This window comes from Podarcis erhardii, assembly GCF_964252035.2.
Source record: "Podarcis erhardii genome assembly, chromosome: 2".
Classification (NCBI taxonomy): Eukaryota; Metazoa; Chordata; class Lepidosauria; order Squamata; family Lacertidae; genus Podarcis; species Podarcis erhardii.
Window position 1 is genome coordinate 39,004,561 of NC_138498.1, and position 12,832 is coordinate 39,017,392.

Below are 12,832 nucleotides of genomic sequence, written 5' to 3' on the forward strand. Positions count from 1 at the left end.
TAAGATTTTTTTTTTTTTACAATAGCCATGTTACCTAATAGACAGACATGCATATACACACACAACATTAATACACTTGATGCTCTGCCCCCCAAAATAATTCAATTCTATTCACTAAGATTGTGATATCCCATTTTACAAAACATCAAGCCTGATGTCCATAGTTACCTCAAGAAAATAATCTAAAATGCCTATCTGTAATGTCTCAGATACCTCCATGATGCTATAGCACAGCACATTCTTGCAAAGCAAAATATACTTTTAAAAACATTGCAATTACCCTTCCACAGTTATGGTGGATGATGCAATTATTTACATACTTTTAATCCAGGACTGGACTTCATTATAGGTGCTTTGATTAGGAGCACACAAACTCATAAAGGCACGTCTTGCTAAAGTAACAACAATATGCCACATGCCTGGGGTGATGGGACAATTGCTGGGAACACCCTTCTGCGTTGAAGAAAGAGTCGCATAAGTGCATTCTGTCTATTGTGTAGGCAAGCACCCACGCCTATCATGAACAGAATGCAAAATGTGCCCACACACCCTTGACTCACATGCTTGGTGGCGATCTTCCTAGGTCTCTCAAACACATCTCTTCAATATCCCATTAAACATTAGAAGTGATGCTGAAGTGTACCACATAAAAGCACAGCATAAGAAGCCCAACTTAACTATTAGCTTCTGTTCCCTATAAACAGAGCTGTTGCACCATCTTCAAATTCACAGCTTGTTCCAGTTCCCAGATGATGCACAATAAATCCCCATTTTCTGCTGCTCAATAACCAATCCGGCTAGTCATTCAGCCAAATATATACACACTACATGCTGGGGAAAGAATAATCAAGGGAAGATCAAATTAGCAATGCTGAGTAACTTCCGTCAGCTCATACAGACTCGTTTATTAAGCAAGCTTCTGTCTGCTATAAAGAAATACATACCCATAGCTCTATTGCACAAGAGAGGCTCGTATCTGTGAGTTACAGGCCTAGTTACATTCCAAGTGAAAAGAATTGCAAAATCCCAAAGTAAGGTATAATCCCGTACTACTATGATGCATATTTATAAGCACAAATAAAGAGTAGATCCTAATAAAATACCTGCAATTATAACTATACTGCCAGTTCAGACAGCACAATCCACAGCACTGTACTCCCATAAAAGCAAAATGCTGGTTAGTGAACATAAAGGAAGTTCTGCCCTAGAAAACATGCTGACAGTAAATCAAGAGAATGCATTTCTTGGCAAACTAAACGTTCCATATCTATAAGATTTAAACCAACTCAAGAAACCGACATAACTGAACAGAACCTTAATTTATTCAGAAGAGGAAATCCTCTTTTTGCCTTCTTAAAAATCCCAGGACATAGTCTGATAGGTGAAATCTTAGGATTGATTGGTTTAGGACTGTAACTTCATCTCAGGCTTCTGTTAATGGTGTGGATACTTACTGCTATAATTATTGAAGTTTATGTGGCACACAAATTCTCTAGACACCTCTGTAGCTTCAAGCACAATAAAAGAGGCCACCTTGCCCTTTGGTCACAGAATGCACCCACTCAAGCTTCCCAATAGGGAATACAACCACTACAAACCTGTATTGCCAGTGCCCTCCCCAATCTTGTTTTCCACTGCTTTTCCCTCATCCATTTTAGTGAGCAGAACTCTAGCCAAAGGCAGATTTAGGGGAGCACAACCGGTTGTACTGGTCGTGGAATTTCGGGGGCGCTGCAGGGAGCTCCACAACTATTGTGTAGTATGGAAGGTGAGAGGCAGTGAGGTGCTGAATTTTGGCATTGCACAGGGCACCACTGAAATTTGAGATCCCAAGGCCCACCACTGCCCTAGGTGTAACACACAGGTATGCAGATAACAGAATCAGGAAACCATGGCTGCCGCTCTCGCACTGCATCAAGGCATTTAAAGGTACATGCCTAATGTTCTGTTTGCAATGTATACATCAGTATCAGATGGTGAAATTGGGGGGGGTGTCACTGCTGATTACCTGGAGGGAGGGGGGCAGCAGCAAGCTGCAAATGCACCAGCAGGAGTGCTGGACTGGCTCTGTACCCGCCTTGCCCCTCCCTCTCTTCTTTTCAGTAAGCAGCAGCAGCACTGACCAGAGGTCAGATGAATGCCACTGTCCAATAGGTACTCCACCATAGCTGTATGAAGACTTGTCTTCAAACATATGCAGTTCCCACAATGAAAATCAAGCATTAGCTGATGCTTGTACATAGCTGCTTCTCACCATCATGCAAACATGACTCTAGGAAGCACTCTATCCCCCTTAAACCGTTTCACACCTCAGGTCAAATCTTATTTTCCCTGTCCCTTCACCCATACACAACCAAACATTGGGAGTAAAAGGTTGGCCTGAAATAAACAGGATTATCTTCCAAGTTTATTTATGTATTGCATGAAGAGGTACCACAAAGAGAGTGGGACTGTGGGGCTACACCCCTGGCCCTGAGGTCACATGGTGATGCAGGTGCAGATGTCTGCAAATGATCACCTATGTGTTTTCCACGTATTCTGGAAGTTCCCCAGTCGTGCAGGATTCCCAAACACATGGAAAGCTGACACATGCAGGCTTTTCTTTGCAGACAGCCACACCTAGCATGTGGGTGTGGGGGCAGCTTGTGGCCGAGGGTAAGTGAAGAGGAACATAAGTAGCAGCCAACATTTGCTGTATTTTTACACACACACAGCCCAAACCAGCAGTCAAAGTTAATTTCTGAAGCTGCAAAACCAAGCCTACAGCTTAGGCCAAAAGTTGTACACAATTACTAGAAAACAGAAATGTTTTTTCTCCCCAACCAAGAAAAATTAAAGGGTTCCATTTCCCAGTGTAGTGGTCCAATCTCCATGCAAGTGCTAGTGGGCGCACCCCCACCCCCATCATGCTCGTTTAACACAGACATATAACATCAAAATGCAGGAATCTTTTTGCCCAACGTGGGACTTGAATGCACGACACTGAGATTAAGAGCCTTACCTGGAGAAGCCAGGGATTGAAACTGGAATCCCTGAGTCACTGAGCTATGATCCCCACCTCCTTCAAACACCCTGCCCTTATGCTTATCTCCTTACCTACAAGAAAGGTACACATTCTTTTCAGGGGGTGCCTAATTTTCAGCGGGTGACGCTGTGGTGTAAACCACTGAGCCTTGGGCTTGCTGATCGGAAGGTCGGCGGTTCAAATCCCTGTGACGGGGTGAGCTCCCGTTGCTCGGTCCCTGCTCCTGCCAACCTAGCAGTTTGAATGCATGTCAAAGTGCAAGTAGATAAATAGGTACCACCCCGGCGGGAAGGTAAAACGGTGTTTCTGTGCATTGCTCTGGTTTCGCTAGAAGCAGCTAGGTCATGCTGGCCACATGACTGCAGACAAATGCCGGCTCCCTCGGCCAGTAAAGCGAGATGAGCGCCGCAACCCCAGAGTCGTCCACGACTGGACCTAACGGTCAGGGGTCCCTTTACCTTTAATCTCCGTCAAACCTTACCAGGGCTAGGACTGAGAGAGGGACGAGTGCATGCTTGACCTGCAGGTGCAGCAACACCAGCCCTTCTCAGTGTTTCTTTCTTAGCAACTTCCCACACAAAGCCATCCAAATGGTTTGCAATTGGCCCATGTTTTGTGCAAGCTGTTTGATGGAAGAGATGCTCATTTTCTTAAGGTATCTTAAACAACACTTTCTATTAGCAAAACACCAGATTTTGACATCTGTCTCTCTTTTTGACTGAACAGACATATTTTATACAAGTAAAAAACTACTGGGAAGGGTATAAAAAAAGAATTAGGACCACACTTCACACATTACACCAGCATTCCAAAACCTGTTGCAATCCAGATACTACTGGACCAGACTAGGGACTACACTGCATTCCTCCAAATACTACTACTATATGGAATAGGTAGGTTCATAGAATACTGGGTAGGAAACTTTTGTATTTTCTGATCCAAACAATTACCAAATAAGAGGCATTTCCTATGCACCTCTCCCAGGGACCTCTTCTCAGTGTTATTCTTTCCTGGATTCTTCTAGATTTATAGAGTTTAGCAAATGAACCCCTTTCTATAAAAGACATGCAAGGAGAATACATACAATAAAAGAATCTGTTTGGAGCTGCAATGTTTTCATTGAGGAAAATGGTGTGATATTTTATTTTAAAAAAATGTATCGCAAACAAACCACTCTGGGGGGTCTTACCAGTTTACTGATTTGAGCACAAAGCTTCACAGCTATTTGTTTTTGTAAAGAATCCAAGCCAATATACCTTTCCAGAAAACAACACTTTTGTTCCTCAGTTGTTGAAGATGATGCAGCCCAGACATCTTAGAATTAAGTAGCAGGGTGCATTTTCCCAGCACTCAAGCCATAATGTTTTGTTGCTAGAAAAATGCAATTTTCTCCAGCTAGCACTTCCCTAGCAATGCTCTGTGGACTATGAATGCCTGAATGGATAGTGCCTGCAATATTACTAGCCTAGTGACAAGTAGCAACTCCCACGCCACCAGCACCCAAACCATAGTTTGTACCTTTAAAAAATGGTTGCATGTATGTGTGCATGTGTGTGTATGCGTACATACACACACAGAGAGAGAGAGGTCTCCATTATAACCTTTTTCTGTGCTTTTTCGCTCCCCACTGTTGGACACAGAGAGCTGGACATCTGGCCTCACATGGCGGGGGGTTATATGAATGTTCTTAATATTGGCATGTGTCTGAGCATTCACAATCCTAGCTTCACTGTTAAAGTATCTCCCACCCGAAAGCCAAATCATACAGTGACTTCATTTTGTTGAAAAACAGTTGTTTGAATCAGCCGTGAGTTATCAAAGCTGTGCATTCATGTCCTTTATCCCAGTTCCTCATGCCAGTTTTTCCCACCCTTGGCTTCCACCAACATCACCAGTGTCATTTCAACAGGAAACCACATCCCATGATGCTGCCTTGTGTCATATAGCAGGAGAAGCTCACACACAATACTTTCTTTCCAAAAATGAACCACATAGAACATGTTTTTTCTATCAGCAAAGCTAGGCTTCAGAAGGTTGGAGGCAAAGCTTCAGAAGGTTGGAGGCAGAGCAAAGCTTCCAGATCTTAGCATGTGGGTAGGTACACATGGGGGAAAAGATTGTCATTCAGGTACCCACAACCCAAGTCATGCCTCTGAACATGCACATCTGACTTTCCCTTCCCATTCAGGAGCCACCGCCTACACTAAACAGCTGGGATTAAGGGACCTGACTTTCAGGTGAGAAGGGTGTAGTTCAGCCAAGGCTTGAATCCCACTACTTCTAACTAAACCACAGTGAATTCTCAGGATTGTTTGTTCCACTTTAGCCTCCACGAAACCATCACACTTTATGATGACTTTTAAACAAAGCTTAAAAGAGCCCCAGCTAATGACTAATTTTCAACAGGGAGCATTTTCTAAGTCAAACAAGGACTAAGAACATGAACTCTTCCCACTGATTCTGGCACAAACCTAGCAAAAGGCTCCAAAACAGTGTAGATGGAGACAGAACCGCTTGCCAGAGTTATTCCCTCATTTAGCTCAGATTTCAACCCTGTGCAAAGCCAAGACACAAAGGGGAGTGAAGTGTTAACTGACCCTGCACACACAGGATACAACAGTATGAAAGGTTTGCTTATGTGGTCACTTGCCTTGCCGCAACAATCCCTTGATTCTCTTCAACCCTGGGCCAGTTTGTAATTTCAAGGCCAAAGTGAAAGATGAAAATTGAACATACAGCATATTAAAATATGATTCCCTTCTCCGCGGCACTGAGGACCCCCCATCATCCTTTGGTGCTCCACTTCCACACCTGTTCACTGTGCAGGAGTTCACTACACAGGGAATAAATGAAGTACGCTTGCAGACAGTGGTCCACACATACTGCTTATCACTGAGCAAGAGAATCCCTGGACTACCTATCTAGCCATTTTGGGCAGCCACAGTGGTATATCATAAAATGATATACGATGCCTTATGAAGAACGGCTAAGGGAGCTGGGCATGTTTAGCCTGGAGAAGAGGAGGTTAAGGGGTGATATGATAGCCATGTTCAAATATATAAAAGGATGTCACATAGAGGAGGGAGAAAGGTTGTTTTCTGCTGCTCCAGAGAAGCGGACACGGAGCAATGGTTCCAAACTACAAGAAAAAAGATTCCACCTAAACATTAGGAGGAACTTCCTGACAGTGAGAGCTGTTTGACAGTGGAATTTGCTGCCAAGGAGTGTGGTGGAGTCTCCTTCTTTGGAGGTCTTTAAGCAGAGGCTTGACAACCATATGTCAGGAGTGCTCTGATGGTGTTTCCTGCTTGGCAGGGGGTTGGACTTGATGGCCCTTGTGGTCTCTTCCAACTCTATGATTCTATGATTCTATGATCATTGTGTAACGAATGAGTCACCCCAATATCCCACCAATAATGTGGCAAAACAAACACGCATATTTGCTAAGGTGAGCGTGCCGGCAGCATATAGGAAACAACTGATCTCTTAGATGCCTGGCAAGCAAAACTATTTTGAAATTCTGTCCCCCCCTTAGCATATTTGCTAAGGTGAGCGTGCCGGCAGCATATAGGAAACAACTGATCTCTTAGATGCCTGGCAAGCAAAACTATTTTGAAATTCTGTCCCCCCCCCCAATCCATATATAAAACTGATACCCACTGAAAACAACAGCAGCTCTCAGCAAATGGATGGGTGCTGGCAGAAGTTCCAATTCCCAAGCTGTCTCCTTCAGTACTGGAATGAGACATTATGCTTCGCAAGAGAGATGTGCAACTATGGGAGGTGACAGTAGCTATAAAAAGTCCTGACAGTTTTCAGAAGAGCAAAATTTACATTGGCTGCTGCTTCTTTGCATAAGTGATTTCCCAAAGCCATCAGTCAAAGAAACATCAACCATCCAATAATGTCCAAATAACCCTTTGCAAGATATTAATGATGTGCAGGTGTCACCATTCCAGGATCAAATGCAAACAACAACAGTGAGCCATACTAGGTCAACTCACTATTCAACCCTAGGCTTGGCATGCAGACAACTATCAGCTGATACGTTAAGTCCATTTTTTAAAATGGTATAATATACTGAAATTTTACAGAATTTCAGGAGTAAAGGAACATAAGATTTATGGGGGACTCCCTGGTCCTGAATGGGGCAACTGTACCCCTGAAGGAGCAGGTGCGCAGCCTGGGAGTCATTTTGGACTCACAGCTGTCCATGGAGGTACAGGTCCATTCTGTGCCCAGGGCAGCTGTCTACCAGCTCCATCTGGTACGCAGGCTGAGACCCTACCTGCCAATGGACTGTCTCACCAGAGTGGTGCATGCTCTAGTTATCTCCCGCTTGGACTACTGCAATGCGCTCTACGTGGGGCTACCTTTGAAGGTGAACCAGAAACAACAATTAATCCAGAATGCGGCAGCTAGACCGGCGACTGGGAGCAGCCATCGAGACCACATAACACCGGTCTTGAAAGACCTACATTGGCTCCCAGTATGTTTCCAAGCACAATTCAAAGTGTTGGTGCTGACCTTTAAAGCCCTAAACGGCCTCAGCCCAGTATACCTGAAGGAGCGTCTCCACCCCCATCATTTGGCCCGGACACTGAGGTCCAGCGCCGAGGGCCTTCTGGAGGTTCCCTCACTGCAAGAAGCAAAGTTACAGGCAACCAGGTAGAGGCCTTCTTGGTATTGGCTCCCGCCCTGTGGAACGCCCTCCCATCAGATGTCAAAGGAATAAAGCCCTGTTTAAGGAAGTTTTTAATATTTAATGTTTTATTGCTTACCATTATTATTATTATTATTATTATTAATCTGTTGGGAGCTGCCCAGAGTGGATGGGGAGACCCAGCCAGATGGGTGGGATATAAGTAATAAATTATTATTATTATTATTATTATTACTAGTACTGCAATCCTATTGCTGTTTGTTAAGGAGCAAGACCCAACAAACACAATAGGACATCTGCAGATAAACATGTATAGGGTTGCACTGCATTAACAACATATAGTAAATTAAGGACAGGTGGTGAAATAAGGTTATGTGTCACTTTCAAATTATAGGCTGCTGCAGAAGCTAAGATGTCTCCCCAAAGAAGGCCAAATCCACACACTGCCTTCCTTTTTCTCTGCACACCAAGAGGCCTGGTGTCACCACAACACGTACCAGGGAGCCTACTGCTCCTTCCATGGGCTGCCAGCAGCACCACAGCCAAGTAGCAGCAGGGACAGAGGGGTGGTTGGGCCTATGCAGTCATCTTAAGCTTTCAGCCCATGAAGTTGTACTCACCTCATGAGAACTCACCATATGACATACATACACCCTGGATAGGGGCAGCATAATTTAGTGGCACTGGTGAGCACAGATATGCCATATGAGTTCAGGGCTCTGCTCAGCACCTCCTCCCATCAACTACTAAGTGATATCAAGGGCAGCTTGCCCAGGGCACCCTGCCCCCAAGCCTGCAGCTGGGCCTGCAGGTCAGTTCCCTTCTTCACCTAAGGTGCATAAGAGAAAACTGCAATTCAGCAGGACCGAGGTTAAAAGGTAAAGGGACCCCTGACCATTAGGTCCAGTTGTGACCGACTCTGGGGTTGAGGCGCTCATCTCGCTTTATTGGCCGAGGGAGCCGGCGTACAGCTTCTGGGTCATGTGGCCAGCATGACTAAGCTGCTTCTGGTGAACCAGAGCAGCGCACGGAAACGGCGTTTACCTTCCCGCCAGAGCGGTACCTATTTATCTACTTGAACTATGACATACTTTCGAACTGCTAAGTTGGCAGGAGCAGGGACTGAGCAACAGGAGCTCACCCCGTCACGGGGATTCGAACCGCCGACCTTCTGATCGGCAAGTCCTAGGTTCTGTGGTTTAACCCACAGCGCCACCCGCGTCCCATAGGACCCTGTTTAGGTGCATGTAATTACATGTTATGTGCACTGAACACTAACGGTACTTTCATTTCAAGGATGAAGGGCACGTGGACCTGACGCTCACCACATGTTCTCATAGCATTGAACCATGGTTTGGCCTTGTGTCTGAACACAGCAGCTGTAGGACAAACATGTTTTACTAGTGAATCTTTCAACTCACCTCAGAACAGGCTTTGTCAGAGCAGGTGGAACACAGTCTTTGTCTATGTGCAACAGTGGGAGAGAAGACTTCACGTAGAGAACGATACTTGTAAGTGTTAACGCTGCCAGGCTGCATGTCACGTTTGCAGACGTCTTTGTAACACTGAGTTGGTATGCCAACAGGCCTGGTGCTTGTAGTCAGCTGTAACTCTCCAATGGTTTGACTTCACCTCTGAAGACACACTCTTCCATTGTCTCCCAAGACAGACAGATGCCAACAAAAAAAACCCAACTTGTAAGAGTACGAGTGTTACAGAAAAGACCTAGTTTTCATCTGCATAATGTTGGAAGAACATTCAGCCTTGCTCCCTTCTTCTGTTTCCAGATATTTTTACAAGATACTCCCTGCTCTCATGAGGGCTAGAAATTTATATAAACAGATATCTAGGATTATCATATTTCTGCCATAGGCATCACATTCTTCCTGCAAGCCAGGTGCCAAGTTGCTCCTCACAATTTTGATTCAGCTACCTCATCAACTAAGAGCCTGGGTTCCTGATATTTGCCCTTGAACCAAGTCCAGTTACTAATATTTGGCAGAGGAAATTCCCACCACCCCAGATTTCTTGCTATACATTCCTCCTTCTGTCCAATACCCTAGTTCTTTTATGCAAATCAAATTATATATGAATTTGGAGGCCTTATAGCATGAATAGGGTTATGGTCATTATTACCCTGTCATCTCAAACAGGCCTAACAGGAATGAAGTCATTGAGAGCAATTACACTCTGATGGGGAAACAAACAACACATAAGAACCACTTCAGAAACAGCGCCAGCCTGGAGCAGTAATAAGGAGATACATATTACTGCCACAGCAAAAGGGTTTTAAGCTTCAAAAACAGGAAAGGGAGTGAACAGTCAGTGTACACCAAATTATTCGGAAAAGTGCCCTTCATATGCAAAAAAACCTATGTACTTTCTTAAGTATCCCTTACAACTTGGATCTCAAGGTGATTAAATATATGGGGTGGTGTGTGGGTGTGGGTGTGTGGGTGTGGGTGTGGGTGTGCGCGCTTTAAATCAAACACTGTATAAAGCTACAACTGTTTCAGCATTTACCAGAGAGAGCTCTATTTCAAATATACATGTTTCTGCAAACTGTAAACAGCTAAAGGTTCTAAGGTAGCATTCCAAAAAAACAAACACCCCACTCTAAGGGTTTGTTAAACACACCAATGATCTTTTCTTCATAGTAATTGTGCAGAAGACATTTATTTCACTGCATGGATGCAAGCACAAAAATAAGCAGAGAAAAAAGAATGGAATTTCTGAACTTGGGTTGAAAAAGCAAAGCCAAACTGTGTATGGATGAAATTTCTCTTTTCCACTTCATCACTGTGCATGTCCCAACCAGCAGTTTGTTACTTGCAGGATACATCTCCAAATGCCAATGGGACAGCATCCATGCGGCTTTCCCCCATATCAGCTGGATTGAGGCACATATGAGAACACAGCCTCCCACGACTCTGAAGAGCAGGCACAGCAACTTCGTCTAGACTAGATTACATGCAGCAAGGAAAACCCTTTGAATCATTTTTTAGGTGGCAGCAATGCCAACAGCACATTTCTCCACAAAAAGGTAGAAAATTGGGGAAGGACCGTGTGGCAGAAATGCACATATTTGAGTATTTGCTCTACAAAACGACAGGCTTTATTACAAAAAATACACACCAGAACTCTTCTCCACAGCTTGGCCAACCAATTCAAGGTCCTTATTAGCAAACCTAGTGCAAGAGGACTGTACAGTACTGACAATACAAGCTGGGATGTTCAGGATGCAACTGTTATTGTGCTGGAAGCTTTTGACTCACCTGAGCCAGACTTCCAATATTCTACCGGAACACCTGTTCACAAATACCTTTTTCAAGTCATTGGTAGCATACTGACAGCCAAAGAGAATAAAGGACCTACCCTTTAAACAGTTTCAAAAAGATTCTCTGTCAAGTTTCCTGGAGGGGATCCTGATTCTAACTCACCACAGGTGACCACACAAGTGATTATTTACACCCTGTTCTAAATTACCCCCACTATACTTGCCCTTCTCCTTGCGTGCTTACACAGCAGACAGGAAAACAAAGCGACAGACTTTCTAATATCTACAGAGCCCTCCCTAAAAAAGCACACACATTGACCACCATTATATTTTATCCCTAGGAAAATACTGCAAACTGCATGATGACCAATTAATCTGCATTTTGCAGTCAGAAGAAATCAAATATATTCATCTATCATTTTATTTTATTTGGCTTGTCTAGTCCGATCATAGAGGCCTAGCAAATCTTGCATTTCTTGGCAGCAGAGTTTGGCATTTTTTGGTGATACATCCACAGATCCCTTAAGAACAACACAGATGGGAAATTTGTGGTGCTGAAAGTTTACTTGGAAATACTTAGGATTCTGAAAACCATATGTCAAAGCACAATCCTGACAGATTGTTTGTGCCATAGATGCTTACAAAGCATCATTAAAGATGGTGTATAGACACAACATCTGGCACATCTCCTAACTGGAATCTAGGGTGTCACTAGACTGCCCCATACCAAGCTTAAAGCTTTGCCAACAGCCTTCCTAAGCAATAAATGACAACACCAAATTAATAAACATGTAAGTGATGATCCTGGCTCAGCTGTGCAATGGGACCATATTACATCAACACCATTCAGCTGCACTTGGGCAGCAGAGCACATCCTAGAACCAAATTGCATTGAGCTGAGCTGATTATTTAAGAAATAAATCCCGCCAAAGTAAAAGTTCAAGCACATTGATTGGCATATATGTCACATGTGCTTAGAATAGCTTTAAACAGAGGGCTCTTCTCTTCTCTCATCAGTGGTGTGGTCTACCAAAGTTTCCTCTTATGTAAACATTGCTATCTTCCAATAAAAGGCTGGAGACAGTAAATTTATGATTAGTATAGAATAATCTGTTTGGGTTTTTATATTTTTTAAAAAATATATTCATTCATCATACTCAACCACAGGGAAACATGGTATGCAGGCAGCAATCCTGTCAGAAAAAAAAAAATCTACATCTGGCTGGAAATATGGTGAAGAAGCGGCCCATTTTCACAGGCAGCTTTTGACATTAATCCATCAAGATCAGTGTTGTCAAGATATGCTCTTAGCTGGTAGCAGCTCAGCAATGTTTTTCAGGTGATGGAATTGCCCAGCCCTACCTAGAGATGCCATGGATTGAACCTGAGACCTTCTGTTTACCAATGAAGGGTTCCACCACAGAGCTGCAGCCCTTCCCACTGGGTTGAGGGGGAGGGAATGAGTAAGTTACTCATCTCATCATGCGCCGAAATGGGTCTTCAGCAGAGCATGTTTCTCACCCATGGTTCATACATGGAACAAACACTTCATGGGGAAAGCAGCCCACCTACACACCTTGGGGAAACAAAGCTTAAGAATTTGGAGAGCTCTTGTGAGGTGGAAACCACACAGTGGAAGAAATAGGCAGCTCCTCTTCACGCTGGAGAAGCAGTTAAGAGGATCCCACCATACTGCTGGCCATACTGCTTGTAAACAAGAGACACCCACAAAACAGGCACTCTGGTTATCTATACCAAAGGGAGCATCTTCACAGCACCCCACAAACACTGCACACATCACACAACAGCAGCAGCTCTACACACTGCACAAGAGGCTGCACCCCTCTGCCGCCCACACCGCCTCCAC

At 44.1% G+C, this 12,832-nt stretch overlaps 1 protein-coding gene across 3 annotated transcripts in view; it reads right to left on the reverse strand.

Annotated features, from left to right (window-relative positions):
• GAS7 (growth arrest specific 7) overlaps nucleotides 1-12,832 on the reverse strand; it is a 136,242-nt gene that overhangs the window by 122,642 nt on the left and 768 nt on the right. Inside the window, exon 1 of one of the 3 annotated variants that reach the window (XM_081850814.1) lies at nucleotides 9,110-9,251. The exons of 1 other annotated variant lie outside the window; for it this stretch is intronic. In XM_081850814.1, the coding sequence (XP_081706940.1) occupies nucleotides 9,110-9,226 (117 nt within the window). In that variant the 5' untranslated portion in view covers nucleotides 9,227-9,251. Of the gene's footprint in view, nucleotides 1-320; nucleotides 360-9,109; nucleotides 9,252-12,832 lie in introns of those variants that run through there. One more of the 3 variants, XM_081850815.1, reaches the window with a different exon arrangement.